At 46.7% G+C, this 20,790-nt stretch overlaps 1 protein-coding gene across 1 annotated transcript; it reads left to right on the forward strand.

The window, feature by feature from the left end:
- Nucleotides 1–5,717: 5,717 nt before the first annotated feature.
- Nucleotides 5,718–10,854, forward strand: LOC135517164 (zinc-binding protein A33-like). Its single transcript, XM_064941221.1, has 6 exons — nucleotides 5,718–6,170; nucleotides 8,561–8,656; nucleotides 8,780–9,010; nucleotides 9,103–9,125; nucleotides 9,211–9,329; nucleotides 9,544–10,854. The coding sequence occupies exons 1-6, from the start codon at nucleotides 5,739–5,741 to the stop codon at nucleotides 10,077–10,079; spliced, it is 1,437 nt and encodes a 478-aa protein (XP_064797293.1). The 5' UTR covers nucleotides 5,718–5,738; the 3' UTR covers nucleotides 10,080–10,854.
- Nucleotides 10,855–20,790: the final 9,936 nt, after the last annotated feature.

The raw sequence follows: 20,790 nt of genomic DNA on the forward strand, positions 1-20,790 counted from the left end.
CCTGACAGTAGACCTGACAGTAGACCTGACAGTAGACCTGCCAGTAGACCTGACAGTAGACGCGGTACCTGACAGTGGACCTGACAGTAGACCTGACAGTATACCTGACAGTAGACACGGTACCTGACAGTAGACCTGACAGTATACCTGACAGTAGACACGGTACCTGACAGTAGACCTGACAGTAGACACGGTACCTGACAGTAGACACAGTACCTGACAGTAGACCTGACAGTAGACACGGTACCTGACAGTAGACCTGACAGTAGACACGGTACCTGACAGTAGACACAGTACCTGACAGTAGACCTGACAGTATACACGGTACCTGACAGTAGACCTGACAGTAGACACGGTACCTGACAGTAGACCTGACAGTAGACCTGACAGTGGACCTGACAGTAGACACGGTACCTGACAGTAGACCTGACAGTAGACCTGACAGTAGACCTGACAGTGGACCTGACAGTAGACCTGACAGTAGACACGGTACCTGACAGTAGACCTGACAGTAGACACGGTACCTGACAGTAGACCTGACAGTAGACACAGTACCTGACAGTAGACACAGTACCTGACAGTAGACACAGTACCTGACAGTAGACTCAGTACCTGACAGTAGACCTGACAGTAGACCTGACAGTAGACACAGTACCTGACAGTAGACACAGTACCTGACAGTAGACCTGACAGTAGACCTGACAGTAGACTCAGTACCTGACAGTAGACTCAGTACCTGACAGTAGACCTGACAGTAGACACAGTACCTGACAGTAGACTCAGTACCTGACAGTAGACTCAGTGCCTGACAGTAGACCTGACAGTAGACACAGTACCTGACAGTAGACACAGTACCTGACAGTAGACACAGTACCTGACAGTAGACGCAGTACCTGACAGTAGACACAGTAGACCTGACAGTAGACCTGACAGTAGACCTGACAGTAGACGCAGTACTTGACAGTAGACCTGACAGTAGACACAGTACCTGACAGTAGACACAGTACCTGACAGTAGACACAGTACCTGACAGTAGACGCAGTACCTGACAGTAGACACAGTAGACCTGACAGTAGACTCAGTACCTGACAGTAGACCTGACAGTAGACACAGTACCTGACAGTAGACCTGACAGTAGACTCAGTACCTGACAGTAGACTCAGTACCTGACAGTAGACCTGACAGTAGACGCAGTACTTGACAGTAGACACAGTACCTGACAGTAGACGCAGTACCTGACAGTAGACACAGTAGACACAGTACCTGACAGTAGACCTGACAGTAGACCTGACAGTAGACCTGACAGTAGACGCAGTACCTGACAGTAGACCTGACAGTAGACACAGTACCTGCCAGTAGACCTGACAGTAGACACAGTACCTGACAGTAGACCTGACAGTGGACCTGACAGTAGACACAGTACCTGACAGTAGACCTGACAGTAGACCTGACAGTGGACCTGACAGTAGACAAAGTACCTGACAGTAGACCTGACAGTAGACACAGTACCTGACAGTAGACCTGACAGTGGACCTGACAGTAGACCTGACAGTAGACCTGACAGTGGACCTGACAGTAGACACAGTACCTGACAGTAGACCTGACAGTAGACCTGACAGTAGACACAGTACCTGACAGTAGACCTGACAGTAGACCTGACAGTAGACCTGACAGTAGACACAGTACCTGACAGTAGACCTGACAGTAGACACAGTACCTGACAGTGGACCTGACAGTAGACACAGTACCTGACAGTAGACCTGACAGTAGACACAGTACCTGACAGTAGACCTGACAGTGGACCTGACAGTAGACCTGACAGTAGACCTGACAGTGGACCTGACAGTAGACACAGTACCTGACAGTAGACCTGACAGTAGACACAGTACCTGACAGTAGACCTGACAGTGGACCTGACAGTAGACCTGACAGTAGACCTGACAGTGGACCTGACAGTAGACACAGTACCTGACAGTAGACCTGACAGTAGACCTGACAGTAGACACAGTACCTGACAGTAGACCTGACAGTAGACCTGACAGTAGACCTGACAGTAGACACAGTACCTGACAGTAAACCTGACAGTAGACCTGACAGTAGACACAGTACCTGACAGTAGACCTGACAGTAGACACGGTACCTGACAGTAGACCTGACAGTAGACACAGTACATGACAGTAGACCTGACAGTAGACACAGTACCTGACAGTAGACCTGACAGTAGACACGGTACCTGACAGTAGACCTGACAGTAGACACAGTACCTGACAGTAGACCTGCCAGTAGACACGGTACCTGACAGTAGACCTGACAGTAGACACAGTACCTGACAGTAGACCTGACAGTAGACGCAGTACCTGACAGTAGACCTGACAGTAGACACAGTACCTGACAGTAGAAACAGTACCTGACAGTAGACACAGTACCTGACAGTTGACTCAGTACCTGACAGTAGACCTGAAAGTAGACACAGTACCTGACAGTAGACCTGACAGTTGACCTGCCAGTAGACACAGTACCTGACAGTAGACCTGACAGTAGACCTGACAGTAGACCTGACAGTAGACACAGTACCTGCCAGTAGACCTGACAGTAGACCTGACAGTAGACCTGACAGTAGACCTGACAGTAGACACAGTACCTGCCAGTAGACCTGACAGTAGACCTGACAGTAGACCTGACAGTAGACCTGCCAGTAGACCTGACAGTAGACGCGGTACCTGACAGTAGACCTGACAGTAGACCTGACAGTATACCTGACAGTAGACACGGTACCTGACAGTAGACCTGACAGTATACCTGACAGTAGACACGGTACCTGACAGTAGACCTGACAGTAGACCTGACAGTAGACACGGTACCTGACAGTAGACACAGTACCTGACAGTAGACCTGACAGTAGACACGGTACCTGACAGTAGACCTGACAGTAGACACGGTACCTGACAGTAGACCTGACAGTAGACCTGACAGTGGACCTGACAGTAGACACGGTACCTGACAGTAGACCTGACAGTAGACCTGACAGTAGACCTGACAGTAGACCTGACAGTGGACCTGACAGTAGACCTGACAGTAGACACGGTACCTGACAGTAGACCTGACAGTAGACACGGTACCTGACAGTAGACCTGACAGTAGACACAGTACCTGACAGTATGCCTGACAGTAGACACGGTACCTGACAGTAGACCTGACAGTAGACACAGTACCTGACAGTGGACCTGACAGTAGACACAGTATCTGACAGTAGACCTGACAGTAGACTCAGTACCTGACAGTAGACACGGTACCTGACAGTAGACCTGACAGTAGACCTGACAGTAGACTCAGTACCTGACAGTAGACACGGTACCTGACAGTAGACCTGACAGTAGACACAGTACCTGACAGTAGACCTGACAGTAGACTCAGTACCTGACAGTAGACACGGTACCTGACAGTAGACCTGACAGTAGACCTGACAGTAGACTCAGTACCTGACAGTAGACACAGTACCTGACAGTAGACCTGACAGTAGACCTGACAGTAGACTCAGTACCTGACAGTAGACACGGTACCTGACAGTAGACCTGACAGTAGACACAGTACCTTACAGTGGACCTGACAGTAGACACAGTACCTGACAGTAGACCTGACAGTAGACACAGTACCTGACAGTAGACCTGACAGTGGACCTGACAGTAGACCTGACAGTAGACCTGACAGTGGACCTGACAGTAGACACAGTACCTGACAGTAGACCTGACAGTAGACACAGTACCTGACAGTAGACCTGACAGTGGACCTGACAGTAGACCTGACAGTAGACCTGACAGTGGACCTGACAGTAGACACAGTACCTGACAGTAGACCTGACAGTAGACCTGACAGTAGACACAGTACCTGACAGTAGACCTGACAGTAGACACAGTACCTGACAGTAGACCTGACAGTAGACCTGACAGTAGACCTGACAGTAGACACAGTACCTGACAGTAGACCTGACAGTAGACACGGTACCTGACAGTAGACCTGACAGTAGACACAGTACCTGACAGTAGACCTGCCAGTAGACACGGTACCTGACAGTAGACCTGACAGTAGACACGGTACCTGACAGTAGACCTGACAGTAGACACAGTACCTGACAGTAGACCTGCCAGTAGACACAGTACCTGACAGTATACCTGACAGTAGACACAGTACCTGACAGTAGACCTGACAGTAGACACAGTACCTGACAGTAGACCTGACAGTAGACCTGACAGTAGACACAGTACCTGACAGTAGACCTGACAGTAGACACAGTACCTGACAGTAGACCTGCCAGTAGACACGGTACCTGACAGTAGACACAGTAGACACAGTACCTGACAGTAGACCTGACAGTAGACCTGACAGTAGACACAGTACCTGACAGTATACCTGACAGTAGACACAGTACCTGACAGTAGACCTGACAGTAGACACAGTACCTGACAGTAGACCTGACAGTAGACCTGACAGTAGACACAGTACCTGACAGTATACCTGACAGTAGACACAGTACCTGACAGTATACCTGACAGTAGCATATAAGGAGGATCAAAGGAAAGCTGTCCTTCTCTGACCCTCATAACAGCACATACAGACATTCACACACACTTTCACTGATAGTTTTTTCAGACAATTGCTGTAAACTCCACCCTCTGAGGATGTTACCCTTCAAGGCCTCTGTAACAGTGGAAATGCCCAGTCATGTTACATCTCCTCTGCCTGCTGCAGCTACGGGGAGATTCATATTACTATGGTTTGGGTTGCATACTCATTACATCACTGATTAGTCCCTACCCAAGGTTCCTAACCGCTCCTGAGTGGGGCAGCTGTCTGAGGCACAGCATCTCAGTACTAGAGGGTTTACTATAGTCCCTTGTTCAAATCCAGGCTGTATCATATTTGGCTGTGATTGGGAGTCCCGTAGGGCGGCGCACAATTGGCCCAGTGTCGTCTGGGTTAGGGTTTGACCAGGGTAGGCCGTCATTGAAAATAAGAATTTGTTCTTAACTGACTTGCTTAGTTAAATAAAGGTTAAATTGCATAGGCATATTATTATTTTGTATGGGCCTACAGATAATTGGTTTATAAAGGCCTTGATTGCCAATAGTCTGCAAATAGTAATAAATAGTGATAAACATTGACTGAAATTGTGAGCTTGTCCTTGAGCTGCTTGCAAAATTGCTTCCTTTTTCCTCATGTTCAGCTGTTGGCAGAGAAGGGACAGTGTGGTGAGGGTAGCTTTGTCTCTCAGACAGTCTAGCCCTACCTCTTAGCCACTCCCTCTTGTCCCTATGCTCCTGATTTCTCTATGCGTGCTTACTGAGGTATAATAAGAACGCATGCACTGCCATGCCAAAAAGGTTTCCTGGTCTCAGAAAGCCCCACCCCTTTGGAATAAAGGGAACAAGCTCAGTTCCTCCCAGTGACTAGACTGTCTTTACACAGCAAGGATTACTAGCCAAACACTGACCTCAAGCGGCTGCTGGCTGAATCACAGTTTCCTTTCTAAAGCCTTGAAAGTTAACTTTGGTACTTGGCAGAGGGTGAATCTCAATTTCATACTCCGTGTATCCTCCCTCCTTGCCTCCTTCTCAACACCCATTGGATGAGAAAGCCAGAGGTCCCGCCCCTCTGACTTTCTCCTCCAATGGGTTTTGAGAAGAAGGCAAGGAGAGAAGATGCGAGGAGTATGAAATTGAGATTTCTCTAAATCATTCCAGATGAGGGAGTGTCTCAAAAACAGAATGGCTTCCAGATCAGCTTCTCCTGAGGAGGATCTCTCCTGTCCTTTTTGCCATGAGATCTTCAAAGATCCTGTGGTCTTGTCGTGTAGCCACAGCGTCTGTAAAGCCTGTCTGCAGGAATACTGGAAACAGAGGCGATCTCGGGAATGTCCAGTGTGCAGGAAGAGAAGCAAATCAAAAGGCAATCCTCCCTGTAACCTAGTTTTAAAGAATCTGTGTGAGGCCTTCTTACAGGAGAGGAGGCGGAGAAATTCAGGGGAGTCTGAGGAGCACTGCAATCTGCACAACGAGAAACTCAAGCTCTTCTGTCTGGATGATAAACAGCCCATCTGTGTTGTGTGTCAGGCCTCCAGAAAACATAAAAACCACAACTGCTGCCCCATAGATGAAACTGCACAGTATCAAAAGGTAAAGTAGCATAAACAGGTGAATTTAAAATACAGTACATATCGATCATTTATCAAATATAATATACAGTTACTATCAATGTGTTGTTTTTATGGCGGTACTTCCGTGTGTGAAAACAATGTCAAATCTATATTTTCCAAGTATTTTTCTCAATATTCCTTTCCGGTCACAACTTGCAGACTTTTTTACGTGTTGTTGTGCGTTTTGTTGCCAACCTATTTTGCTACCTGACAACTTTACGGTTTTCACTTTTTAATTACCGTTTATATTTTTGTTTTTTCCCTCAACTTTTTCACTCCGGACGCTTTATCTGGACACGGTTCGTCAGGACCTCCAACAGCCGAAGCTAAGTAGTAACATTAACATGATGCCTTCTAATTGCAGTCGCTGTACTCATAATATACAGGAGAACGATCGCCTTACGGCGAGGATAGCTGTGCAACAAGCCCAGCTTCAGACGCAATCGTTAGGCAAGGGTCATTTCAGTGTAGGAAAGGATGAAACAGCGTCTGTGCCACCAGTAAGTACAGATAGTAACGTTAGTATAAGTCCCATCGCACGGTCCCCGCAGCCGGACAACTTTCTCACGGTTTCTGGAAGGAAATGCTGTAGGAACGCTCAACCGGTGTCGCTCATTCAGCCGAAAGAAACTTTCAACCGGTTTTCCCCATTAAGCAGCGAGTCAGAGGCCGAGTCTTCTCTGGTCTCTACTCCTCCCGTTACGGGGTCTGAGACACCGAAGCTTCCCACCATTAGCTCTGACAAATTGAAAACTCTAGTCATTGGCGACTCCATTACCCGCAGTATTAGACTTAAAACGAATCATCCAGCGATCATACACTGTTTACCAGGGGGCAGGGCTACCGACGTTAAGGCGAATCTGAAGATGGTGCTGGCTCAAGGTAAAAATAGGGCTACTTTTTTAATGTTAGATCCCTTACTTCAAAGGCAATTATAGTCAATGAACTAACCACTGATCATAATCTTGATGTGATTGGCCTGACTGAAACATGGCTTAAGCCTGATGAATTTACTGTGTTAAATGAGGCCTCACCTCCTGGCTACACTAGTGAACATATCCCCCGTGCATCCCGCAAAGGCGGAGGTGTCGCTAACATTTACCATAGCAAATTTCAATTTACAAAAAAAAAAGTCGTTTTCGTCTTTTGAGCTTCTAGTCATGAAATCTACAGTGGGGCAAAGAAGTATTTAGTCAGCCACCAATTGTGCAAGTTCTCCCACTTTAAAAGATGAGAGGCCTGTAATTTTCATCATAGGTACACTTCAACTATGACAGACAAAATGAGGGAAAAAAATCCAGAAAATCATATTGTAGGATTTTTAATGAATTTATTTGCAAATTATGGTGGAAAATAAGTATTTGGTATTCACCCCCCCTCTTGGGTTGTGCTACGGTCACAAGACGCAGGCCTCCTAATTGTCCCTAGAATTTCTAAGCAAACAGCTGGAGGCAGGGCTTTCTCCTATGGAGCTCCATTTTTATGGAACGGTCTGCCTGCCCATGTCAGAGACGCAAACTCGGTCTCAACCTTTAAGTCCTTACTGAAGACTCATATCTTCAGTGGGACATATGATTGAGTGTAGTCTGGCCCAGGAGTGGGAAGGTGAACGGAAAGGCTCTGGAACAACGAACCGCCCTTGCTGTCTCTGCCTGGCCGGTTCCCCTCTTTCCACTGGGATTCTCTGCCTCTAACCCTATTACAGGGGCTGAGCTTACTGGGGCTCTCTCATACCATCCCTGGAGGGGGTGCGTCACCTGAGTAGGTTGATTCACTGATGTGGTCATCCTGTCTGGGTTGGCGTCCCCCCTTGGGTTGTGCCGTGGCGGAGATCTTTGTGGGCTATACTCAGCCTTGTCTCAGGATGGTAAATTGTTGGTTGAAGATATCCATCTTGTGGTGTGGGGGCTGTGCTTTGGCAAAGTAGGTGGGGTTATATCCTTCCTGTTTGGCCCTGTCCGGGGGTGTCCTCAGATGGGGCCACATTTTTGGCCTATCTAAAGTTTTTCCTAGCCCCCGTGCTTCTACACCTGCATTGCTTGCTGTTTGGGGTTTTAGGCTGGGTTTCTGTACAGCACTTTGAGATATCAGCTGATGTACGAAGGGCTTTATTTATAAATTTGATTTGAAATAATTTCCTAATTCCTGTAAAAAACAGATCTGGATTGAAGAGTACAAACATCTAACCACACACATATGGCGTGATACCTAACTACTATACTCACCACGTGACACCTAACTACTATACTCACATACCCTGGCTTGTACACAGAGAGGAACAGTCCATTCACCTTCCCCTCCATGTCGATCAACTCTGTAATGAAACAACAAAGTACAAATTCTCTTCAATAAAACAATGTCTCTTTCCAGGAGGAACTCCAGACGTTCCTGAAGCCCTTACAGGAGAAGCTGGAGGTCTTTAATAAAGTTAAACAAATCTGTGACCAAACAGTAAAACACATTAAGGTGAGGATGCTGAGTTGTAAGAGAACATAGAATTGTATGGATTGTACTCAAAAGTATTTTGTGGATAAACTGTGAAAATGAACATTTAAATAATGTAATGCCTTTGTTATCTCTTGTGTCCAGAACAAGGCCCAGCACACAGAGATGGTGATTAAAAAAGATTTTCAGAAGCTCCACCAGTTTCTACGAGAGGAAGAGGAGGTGAGGATAGCTGTTCTGAGGGAGGAAGAGGAGCAGAGGAGTCAGGTGATGAAGGAGAAGATTGAGGAGATGAGCAGAGAGATATCATCACTTTCAGACATAATCAGAGCCTTAGAGGAGGAGCTGAGAGCTGAAGACATCTCATTCCTGAAGGTCAGCACTGCTCTCTCTAAATTTTAGGGTATGTTTATCGATTGACTGGTTAATATTGATTGACTGACTCAATCTATTATTTTGTTCTGTAGAACTACAAGGCCATAGTGAGAAGGTAAGTCATCTGTCTGCTGTCTCTCTCTGTTCTGTGGTTCTGAATCCAACCCTACAGCAACACTGACTCCTGAATGTTCTTCCAGAACCCAGTGCACACTGCCGGATCCACAGCTGGTCTCAGGGTCGCTGATAGACGTGGCCAAACACCTGGGAAACCTGCAGTTCAGAGTCTGGGAGAAAATGCAAGGGATTGTGCAATACAGTAAATAAATATCAATTTATGATGATACTAAAATGCATTTATCTGCCTGACCGTCAACTGTGCAGTACAAATAACCAGTATCATTGACAGTGGTACACAACTATTATAAATTTGACTTGTTCTTCCAGGCATCCAAAAATATATATATTTTTAAACAGCATCAACCAGAAATCACCCACCGTTCTAATCTAGTAAATCTGCTCTTTGCACTCAGGTCCTGTCACTCTGGACCCTAACACTGCCCACCTAGGTCTCGTCCTATCTGAGAATCTGACCATTGTGGAATGCACAAATGAGAAACAGCAGTTCCCTGACAACCCAGAGAGGTTTGATTACTATGCATGGGTCTTGGGTTCTGAGGGATTTAACTCCGGGACACACAGCTGGGACGTTGAGGTTGGGAACAATACATTCTGGTCACTGGGTGTGATGGAAAAGTCTGTCCAGAGGAAGGGAGCAGTTAATACTGGACACTGGAGATTCTGGCACTTCAAAGGTAAATACGGAGCATTTTCCCCACCAGAATCAACCAGTGTCCTCCCTGTGGCAAAGAAACCCAAGAGGATCAGAGTTCAGCTGGACTGGGACAGAGGAGCGCTGTCATTCTCTGACCCTGATGAGAACACATGTTTACACACTGTTGCACACACTTTCACTGAGAGAGTCTTTCCATACTTGGGTAGTTACTGCAAGCTCTCCCCTCTGAGAATCGTACCAGCAAAGACCTCTGTAAAAGTACAGCATAGTTAGAATCTCTGTCTAGTGCAACAGCATCTATTGATTATCATACGTCTGTCAATGCATGTTTATAGGTCAAAAAGAATCTTACAAATCAACTCAATTTTATTTTACAATGAACATAAAATGGTTGTTTGACAGTGAAATGTATAGAATGTTAAAGGTAATGGTGCCCTTTTTCTTGATCACCCTCGTCACAGTGCACTACCATTGCCCTTCCCCTTCATGTGATGTTTCTGCTCATCTTAAAAATCTACTTGACAGTCAGTCACACTTAACTGTATATTCATTGTAACATTATTTGGGAAGCTTAGCCAGTAGAGGCTTCTGTTCTGGAGGATGCCAGACAGAGCGTTATAATAATAATAAGGATAATGATTCCCATCTGGCTCAAAGAACCATGAAACATAATGCAATCTAGTGGTGGGGTTGTCTCAGAGAGGGGTTTAGAACAACCAACCCAGGTACTTGGTGCTGTTACCTGGGACGGGTACAGAGTGTTCATACTGTAGGCAGGTGAGCTGACCGATGCCTGGTCAGTGAGGACTAGGTATGTATGAAGTGTCCTGGCAGTTGCACAGCTCCAGGTGGTTTGACCTGTTAGGAGACAACCTGACCAGTCCTGTAGGCTTTGAACCTCAGCAGAGCAGGCCGACTGTCAGAGAGAAGGATCTGTCAAACTAAACCTGAGGTATTCTATCCGCCCTGTGTATTGTAAATGATTTGTACGGCCTGTTGTATGTCTTGTTATTACCAGTTATTCTCTATAATAAAATTGGACAAAAAATGTGAATTTTCTCCGTGTGAGATTTAAGAACGGCCTGAGTGCCAGGCTGTTTGTGTGCTGTCATACCAATGACTTGACAACAGAGTTGACAAGAACACACAGATCTGGGACCTGGCTAGGTTCAGAACAGGGCAGTTCGATGTCGGTCCTGGAGGGCAAGAACACTTCTGGTTTTCATCCTTTCCTTCTATTAAGGGACTAACTTCGACCTGGACACCAGGTGAGCACTATTCTACCTGGTAGAAACCCAAAACAGAAGCGTTTGGGCCCTCCAGGACCAGAATTGAGCAGCCCTGGTTTAGAACACTGAGGAGAACAGTACCACAATGTGCAGGGTTCTAGTTGACTGAAAGTTCAACCCCTCATTCACATTGTCATCCGGTAATATACTGGAAAACTCAGCTCTCTCAGGTACAGGTGATTATTTCCATCTAAAAAAGTATTCAAAACAAGACTTCATCTCATTATAAACAGCCAGATTCAGAGTTAAAACAGAACAAAATAATATTCCACCTAAACCGTGACTTTCAGGTCCTGCTAACGAACCAGGGGTGAGTCTTGGAAGTGACCCGTTGCCTCCAGAAGCCATTCTGGAGGAAGGAGTGTGACCGTGAGAGAAAATGGCTTCCAGATCGTGTCTCCCAAGGGAGAAAAGATCCCTGCTGTCCTTTTGCTATGACATCTTCAGGGATCCTGTCAACCTGTTATGTAGCCACAGCATCTGTTCATTGGTAGACAGCCATAGATTTTCAAGCTGATAAGTCAAAACTGTAACTAGGCTACTTAGAAACATTCACTGTATTCTTGGCAAGCAACTCCAGTGTATATTTGGCCTTGTGTTTTAAGTTATTGTCCTGTTGAAAGGTGCATTCATCTCCCAGTGTCTGGTGGAAAGCAGACTGAACCAGGTTTTCCTCTAGGATGTTGCCTGTGGTTAGCTCCATTCCATTTGTTTTGTATCCTGAAAAACTTCCCATTCCTTAACGATTACAAGCATACCCATAACATGATGCAGCCACCACCATACTTGAAAGTATAAACTTATGTGTTGTGTTAGATTTGCCCCAAACCTAACGCTTTGTATTCAGGACAAAAAGTTCATTTCTTTGCCAAATGTTTTGGCAGTATTGTTGCAAACAGGATGTGTGTTTTGGAATATTTTTATTCTGTGCAGGTGTGCACAACCTTCTGCCCTCACAACAGCCTCAATTTGTCAGGGCATGGACTCTAGAAGGTGTCCAAAGCGCTCTGCAGGCATACTGACCCATGTTGACTCCAATGCTTGATACACACGGGAAACTGTTGTGTGAAAAACCCAGCAGCGTTGCAATGTTTGACACACTCAAACCGGTGCGCCTGGCACCTACCATCATACCCTGTTCAAAGGCACTTCAATATTTTGTCTTTCCCATTCACCCTCTGAATGGCACATACAATATCCATGTCTTTAACCTGTCTCCTACCCTTCTTCTACGCTGATTTAAAGCGGATTTAACAAGTGACATCAATGAGGGACCATAGCTTTCACCTGGTCAGTCTATGTCATGGAAAGAGCAGGTGTTCTTAATGTTTTATACACTCAGTGTATATCTGTATTCCAGGTACACTGCAGGTGTCTAACTTCCAGATGGCTATACTACCAGAGTACAACACAGAGGACATGTACACTGCATGACAGCTGACTGGTAACACACGGATCAAAACTGTTTGTTCTCCCGAGTGGCGCAGTGGTCTAAGGCACTGCATCGCAGTGCTAGAGGTTGTCACTACAGACCCGTGTTTGATCCCAAGCTGTGTTGCAACCAGCTGGGCCCGGTAGACCCATGAGGCGGCGCACAATTGGCCCAACGTCGTCCGGGTTATGGGAGGGCTTGGCCAGCCGGGATGTCCTCATCCCATCGCCCTCTAGCGACTCCTTGTGGCGGGACAGGTGCATGCACGCTGACATTGGTCGCCAGCTGTACGGTGTTTCCTCCAACACGTTGGTGCGTCTGGCTTCCGTGTCAAGAAGCAGTGCGGCTCGGCAGGGTCGTGTTTTGGAGGACGCACGGCTCTCGACCTTCGCCTCTCTCGAATCCATACAGGAGTTGCAGCGATAGGACAAGACTGTAAGTACCAACTGGGGTAAAAAGTATTTAAAAAATAATAAACTGAGTTCTACTGATAATTCTGTGGTGTAAATATATGACAAGTATTTTCGTTGTTTATTAAATCACCCCTGATATGATAGTTGTATGGTACTGACTGTGAACAGTCCCTGAGGTTGAATTTAGGTTTTGCAGATCTTGTTCAAATCCAAATTCAACCAGGATTCTTTCTTCTGTGTTGTATTATGATGGTCAACTAGAGGGCTCTGGACTTTAACGGCAAACAGTACTCCTACTCTGAGAAGCTTGAGGGGGGTTCAAACCACTGTCTGCCTTTAGCTCCTTCTCTCCCTCCCTCCATATTTATTTATTTCTCCCTCCATTTATCTAATCCATTTATCTTCTATCCTCTCTTCCTCTGCCTGTCAACTGCTCTCTCTCTCCCTCCATCTAGCTTTCTCTTGCTGTCTGTCAAAGCATGGATGTAAGATGTAATCCTATGTGTTGTTCTTATCTCCAGTAAGAAGCGGCGTGTGAACATTAACGTTCCTATGAAGACTGAACTGGAGACGACACACAAGAACATCGAGGAGGACCACAAACTCAGGGTCCCTGTCATCAAGGTAACACACTTAAGTGATAACGCCAGATAAGCTGGTGTTTTGGAGGATATATTGGCACGGGTGTAGTTAGGCCCGAGAGGAAGTCCATGGCTGGCAAACCGTGCCAATATATCCTCCAAACACCGGCTTCTAGGGCATTATTTTTATACAATGGGTTAAAAACATATTCAAATGATTGACATATTTTCATTAAAAACTTCATTTTAATTCATTTATTCATAATATTTCATCCTTCCACAAGATATAGTCCTGACCCAAATCTAGGGTTGCTACCCGAGCCAGCTTATCGTTCGTTCTATTGGTTCGGTTGCCAGAGGCGCGACACCAGTCCATCAGTCTTTTTTGTTCTGTATTTACGGAAGCGACCCAGTCGTATATATTATTTTTGACGTTTAACATGACTGTAAGTTAGTTGTATGTAGTTGGCTAGCTAGCAAGCAAGGGAGAAGAACGTTGCCAGCCAGTATGGCAATGGAACATTTAGAACAAACGACTGGGTCGCGTCCATGGATACAGAATAAAATGACTGAATGACTGGCATTCGAACCAATAGAAAAGATAAGCTGGCTCGGGTAGCAACCCTAGATTTGTGTCGGGACTATATCTTGTGGAAGGATGAAATATTATGAATAAATTAATCAAAATGTCAATCATTATTTGAATATGTTGGTTATCCATTTAAAAGTGATAATGCCCAGCTGTCTGGCAACTTGGAGAAGCCCCTGTCAGAGAGGAGACACTGGGAGGAGAGGAATGGAGAAGCCCCAGTCAGAGAGGAGACACTGGGAGGAGAGGAATGGAGAAACCCCTGTCAGAGAGGAGAAACTGGGAGGAGAGGAATGGAGAAGCCCCTGTCAGAGAGGAGACACTGGGAGGAGAGGAATGGAGAAGCCCCTGTCAGAGAGGAGACACTGGGAGGAGAGGAATGGAGAAGCCCCAGTCAGAGAGGAGACACTGGGAGGAGAGGAATGGAGAAACCCCAGTCAGAGAGGAGACACTGGGAGGAGAGGAATGGAGAAGCCCCTGTCAGAGAGGAGACACTGGGAGGAGAGGAATGGAGAAGCCCCTGTCAGAGAGGAGACACTGGGAGGAGAGGAATGGAGAAACCCCAGTCAGAGAGGAGACACTGGGAGGAGAGGAATGGAGAAGCCCCAGTCAGAGAGGAGACACTGGGAGGAGAGGAATGGAGAAACCCCAGTCAGAGAGGAGACACTGGGAGGAGAGGAATGGAGAAGCCCCAGTCAGAGAGGAGACACTGGGAGGAGTGGAACAGAGACCACATCAAAGCGTCCCTCAGGTGGTCATTATCATCATCATTATCAAAACATTGAAACAAGTGAAAACAGATAGATGATTTTCGGAATAAACCAGATGTAGTCACAGAACTACACACTCATCCTTTCACTGTCACCAAGCTCAGATGGCGCCGACAGAGATGGTCGTCTCGAGTCCTTAGGAAACTATGCAGTATTTTGATTTCTCATCCAAATATTTATATGTACATATTCTTATTCCATCCCTTTAGATGTATGTATAAGGTAGTTGTTGGGAATTGTTAGATTACTTGTTAGATATTACTGCACTGTCGGGAACTAGAAGCACAAGCATTTCGCTACACTCGTATTAACATCTGCGAACCATGTGCATGTGACCATTAACATCTGTTAACCATGTGTATGTGACCAATAACATCTGCTAACCATGTGCATGTGACCATTAACATCTGCATGTGACCATGTGTATGTGACCAATAACATCTGCTAACCATGTGCATGTTTACCATTAACATCTGCTAACCATGTGTATGTGACCATTAACATCTGCTAACCATGTGTATGTGACCATTAACATCTGCTAACCATGTGTATGTGACCATTAACATCTGCTAACCATGTGTATGTGACCATTAACATCTGCTAACCATGTGTATGTGACCATTAACATCTGATAACCATGTGCATGTGACCAATAAAATTTGATTTGACCTCCAATATCAGTCTATAGACTCAAAACAGTGTTCTGGCACTCCAGTGTGTGTCTGTGGGGTCTGAGACCAAGGTTTGAACACTGGCTAAGGGAGTGGGGAAATGACCAGCCACGGAGATCTTTTGAATCCTCATTTAGTCTAGCTGGTGGTCAGGGGCTAATGCCAGGCCCGGGGAAAAAAATGATTTTGGGTCCCAGTAAAAGATCTAAAAGATCTAGTAAAAGTTGTGGTTTCAAAGTCAATAATGTGTGCATTCATTTGGATTGACCTGAAGTATTAAAAAAGTATCACAGAACTAAAGAGAACCAGTCAGTGGATTTATTTACACCTGTTAATGTTTGTTAGCTGTAAACAGAAAGGACGTTCTAGTGACCATAGTTACCAAGAGGCTCACAAATCCCAGAAAACTGGAAGATTTGTTGGGAGAAAAATTATTCAAAGTGAAAAAAAGAGACTTTCCAGAATTCTTGAAGCATCCCAGGATTCCGACAAAGAGTCATTTGCGTTTCCTGAAGAGTGTGTGTGTGTGTGTGTGTGTGTGTACAGCCTTTGTGTTGATCCAGAGGTAGAAGAGAGGATCATGGTATCTCTGACTCCCGCTCGATGCCGACGTACTTCAGAGCATCAGCCTGACTGTACCTGAGAGAGAAACATGAGCAGTTAGCTAGAGATGTCAAACCAACCACAAATTGTGTGAGTGTACGCGTACGTATAAAAGTTAGTTTACAGTTACTCTAACGTCATGTCAGTAGACAATTAGAATACGACAAGTGTTGATGGTTACAAACACTTCATTTGTAATCAGGGAGGACTGTCTGAAGACGGTCAGTTTCCTTGTCTCACAGGCATGAAAAGAGTGAATGTCTCCGCGACTGTCGCAACATTCATTGTCATGGTTACTGGGCTGCTACAGGAACAAGACCAAATCCATCTGTGCAGAGACTGTGCTGGAGGTCTAAAATAGTCCAGTAGCATTAACTGCTTTTAGTCACAACCGTAAGCTGTTTTCTGTCAGCTCGCCATTCCCTTGTAAATAATGTGTTTATGTTCCTCAATTAATAAAAAAAAATAGATAATACATTTAGATTAAAACTCGTATTCACACACCATCACTGATCAACTCTCTCACATGTTAGAATACTTATTGGGCGAAACAGCAACTTGTACTTTTTAATCAACAAAAAAAAACTAAAATCCTGGCATTGAAAGGGCATTTTGAGCTCTGGGTGTTGAAATTAACCTTGCTATGGGCTTTTGTCGCTTGACAAACCTGCCGTACAGGAATGCCTGCCCAACTGTCAGCTATACCTCGGGTCATTAACGAGCTAACAACGAACCAAAACATTGTTTAAAAAGTTGCTTTTAGTTGCCTGGCTTGCTAAATTGACATTAATGTAATTTAATTTTAAACTGATGGGATTATTAGAGTTCAAAAGGACTTTAAACTCAACTCTGGACCACTAATAAAAGGGACTGATTTCCACCTAGGAGACCAGGTGTGCACAATTATCAGGTAGAACAGAAACCCAGAAGTTTCCGGACCTTGTAGGGTAAGAGATGAATACCCCTGAAATAGAGCAAGTATGCTATTTGGAACACCAGGCGGCTGAAGTCATGCAGAGTCTGTCGTTTTGTGTTTACACTTCTTCATAACGATGACACGTATGACGTCGGACGACAGAATGTTCATGATGTCGCTGCGACAGAGACCCGACTGCACTGTCGGTTTCCAGTTGAAACAGACCCCTTGACTTTTTCCACATTACAGCCTCATTCTTAAATTGATTCAAATTACTTTTTTTCCCCTCATCAATCAACACACACACACACACACACACACACCCCATCCATCCATCCATAATGCCACAGCAAAAACAGGTCTAGAAATTCCTGCAAGTGTTAAAAATAAAATAAAAAACATTTAAAAAAAGGATTGTGTCAAAGCACAGATCAAGGGAAGTTGACCAGAAAATGTCTGCAGCATTGAAGGTCCCCAAAAACATAGTGGCCTCCATCATTCTTAAATGGAAGAAGTTTAGAACGACCATGACTCTTCCTAGAGCTGGCCTTCCTGCCAAACTGAGCCAATTGCGGAAGAAGGGCCTTGGTCAGGGAGGTGACCAAGAACCCGATGGTCACTTTGACAGAGCTCATCTGTGGAGATGGGAGAACGTTCCAGAAAAGAAACCATCTCTGCAGCACTTCAAACAGGCATTTGTGGTAGAGTGGCCAGACGGAAGCCACTCCTCAGTAAGTCACATGACAGCTCACTTTGAGTTTGCCAAAGCCAGGAGAGGACTGGCCACCCCACATATGCTCTCTCTAATTCTCTCTTTCTTTCTCCCTCTCGGAGGACCTGAGCCCTAGGACCATGACCCAGGACTACCTGACATGATGACTCCTTGCTGTCCCCAGTCCACCTGACCGTGCTGCTGTTTGGGGTTTTAGGCTGGGTCTCTGTACAGCACTTTGAGATATCAGCTGATGTACGAAGGGCTATATAAATAAATTTGATTTGATTTGAAAAAGCACCTAGACTCAGCCCATGTGAAACAAGATTCTCTGATGAATCCAAGATTGAACTCTTTGGCCTGAATGCCAAGAAACACATTTGGAGGAAACCTGGCACCATTTCTACAGTGAAACATGGTGGTGGCAGCATCATGCTGTGGGGATGTTTTTCAGCGGAAGGGACTAGGAGACTAGTCAGGATCGAGGGAAAGATGAACGGAGCAAAGTACAGAGAGAGATCCATGATGAAAACCTGCTCCAGAGCACTCAGGACCTCAGACTGGGGCGAAGGTTCACCTTCCAACAGGATAATGACCATCAGCACACATCCAAGACAACGCAGGAGTAGCTTCAGGACAAGTCTCTGAATGTCCTTGAGTGGCCCAGCCAGAGCCTGGACTTGAACCTGATCAAACATCTCTGGAGAGACCTGAAAATAGCTGTGCCGTGACGCTCCCCATCCCACCTGAGAGCATGAAAGGATCTGCAGAGAAGAATGGGAGAAACTCCCCAAATACAGCTGTGCCAAGGTTGTAGCGTCATACCCAAGAAGACTCCAGGCTGTAATCGCTGCCAAAGGTGTTTCAACAAAGTACTGAGAAAAAGATCTGAATACATGTAAATTAGATAATTTTTTGCTTTTAATACATTTGCAAACGTTTCAAAAAACCTGTTTTTGATTTGTCATTATTTAGTATTGTGTGTAGATTGATGGGGCGAAAAAAACATTTAATCGCTTTTAAAATAAGGCTAACGTAACAAAATGTGGAAAAAGTCAAGAGGTCTAAATGTACCTTAATTAAGAGTTTGTCATTGAGACCAAATGGGGAAGGAAATCGACACCCTCCTCAGAGTATTCACATGGACACGTGCTGATTAATACGATCCTAGTTGACCCGGCCGCTAGGCTGCAGACTGGCTGGTCAGTAACGCTGTTGACCCGGCCGCTAGGCTGCAGACTGGCTGGTCAGTAACGCTGTTGACCCGGCCGCTAGGCTGCAGACTGGCTGGTCAGTAATGCTGTTGACCCGGCCGCTAGGCTGCAGACTGGCTGGTCAGTAACCCTGTTGACCCGGCAGCAGACTGGCTGGTCAGTAACGCTGTTGACCCGGCCGCTAGGCCGCAGACTGGCTGGTCAGTAATGCCGTTGACCCGGCAGCAGACTGGCTGGTCAGTAACGCTGTTGACCCGGCCGCTAGGCCGCAGACTGGCTAGTCAGTAACGCTGTTGACCCGGCCGCTAGGCTGCAGACTGGCTGGTCAGTAACGCTGTTGACCCGGCCGCTAGGCTGCAGACTGGCTGGTCAGTAACGCTGTTGACCCGGCCGCAGACTGGCTGGTCAGTAACGCTGTTGACCCGGCCGCAGACTGGCTGGTCAGTAACGCTGTTGACCCGGCCGCAGACTGGCTGGTCAGTAACGCTGTTGACCCGGCCGCAGACTGGCTGGTCAGTAACGCTGTTGACCCGGCCGCAGACTGGCTGGTCAGTAACGCTGTTGACCCGGCCGCTAGGCCGCAGACTGGCTGGTCAGTAACGCTGTTGACCCGGCCGCTAGGCCGCAGACTGGCTGGTCAGTAACGCTGACGACCCGGCCGCTAGGCCGCAGACTGGCTGGTCAGTAACGCTGTTGACCCGGCCGCTAGGCCGCAGACTGGCTGGTCAGTAACGCTGTTGACCCGGCCGCAGACTGGCTGGTCAGTAACGCTGTTGACCCGGCCGCTAGGCCGCAGACTGGCTGGTCAGTAACGCTGTTGACCCGGCCGCTAGGCCGCAGACTGGCTGGTCAGTAACGCTGTTGACCCGGCCGCAGACTGGCTGGTCAGTAACGCTGTTGACCCGGCCGCTAGGCCGCAGACTGGCTGGTCAGTAACGCTGTTGACCCGGCCGCTAGGCCGCAGACTGGCTGGTCAGTAACGCTGTTGACCCGGCCGCAGACTGGCTGGTCAGTAACCCTGTTGACCCGGCCGCTGGGCCGCAGACTGGCTGGTCAGTAACGCTGTTGACCCGGCCGCAGACTGGCTGGTCAGTAACGCTGTTGACCCGGCCGCAGACTGGCTGGTCAGTAACCCTGTTGACCCGGCCGCTAGGCCGCAGACTGGCTGGTCAGTAACGCTGTTGACCCGGCCGCAGACTGGCTGGTCAGTAACGCTGTTGACCCGGCCGCAGACTGGCTGGTCAGTAACGCTGTTGACCCGGCCGCTAGGCAGCAGACTGGCTGGTCAGTAACCCTGATATACTGACCGGTAGTCAAAGAAGAGCTCTTCTCCAGTCTGGATGCTTCTCTTAGCGAAGATCCCTATCCTGTGGTCCCCATTCACCATCATCACTGCAGAGAGAGGAGACAGCGCAACACAGAGGTCTTATCAGTCAAACGCTGCATCAGAGTGTTACGTCTGTTGGTCCCATCTGCCTGTGTATTAAGTTATATACACCAGACTGGCTGGATCAGCTGATGTACATTGGTGGTTTAAACAGGGCTGTAGGATACTTTCTCATCTTGACCCCTGGGGAAACATTCACACAATCATCTCATCAAAGTGTTTTAGGGGCTGTCTGACCTTTTGCATAGCAGTTGGGATGGACGGAATGGTTGGCGAAACTAATCTTGTTTCCCTTCCTAGTAGCATCCACTACAAAGTCTGAGGAAAGGGTTAGCTTGCCCTCCCACTTAACAAAAACGTTATTTCAATACTTTTGTGTGTGTTACCATTGTTGAGGTTGAACAAGA

The sequence above is a fragment of the Oncorhynchus masou genome, chromosome 28 (assembly GCF_036934945.1).
Source record: "Oncorhynchus masou masou isolate Uvic2021 chromosome 28, UVic_Omas_1.1, whole genome shotgun sequence".
In the NCBI taxonomy this organism is placed as follows: domain Eukaryota; kingdom Metazoa; phylum Chordata; class Actinopteri; order Salmoniformes; family Salmonidae; genus Oncorhynchus; species Oncorhynchus masou.

Bases quoted from the DNA above. Each gene is read 5' to 3' on its own strand.
- LOC135517164 (XM_064941221.1), top strand. From the start codon at position 5,739: ATGAGGGAGTGTCTCAAAAACAGAATGGCTTCCAGATCAGCTTCTCCT. The intron at 8,657-8,779 runs GTGAGGATGCTG...TCTTGTGTCCAG, and splicing joins AAACAGTAAAACACATTAAG to AACAAGGCCCAGCACACAGA. The intron at 9,011-9,102 runs GTCAGCACTGCT...TTTGTTCTGTAG, and splicing joins AAGACATCTCATTCCTGAAG to AACTACAAGGCCATAGTGAG.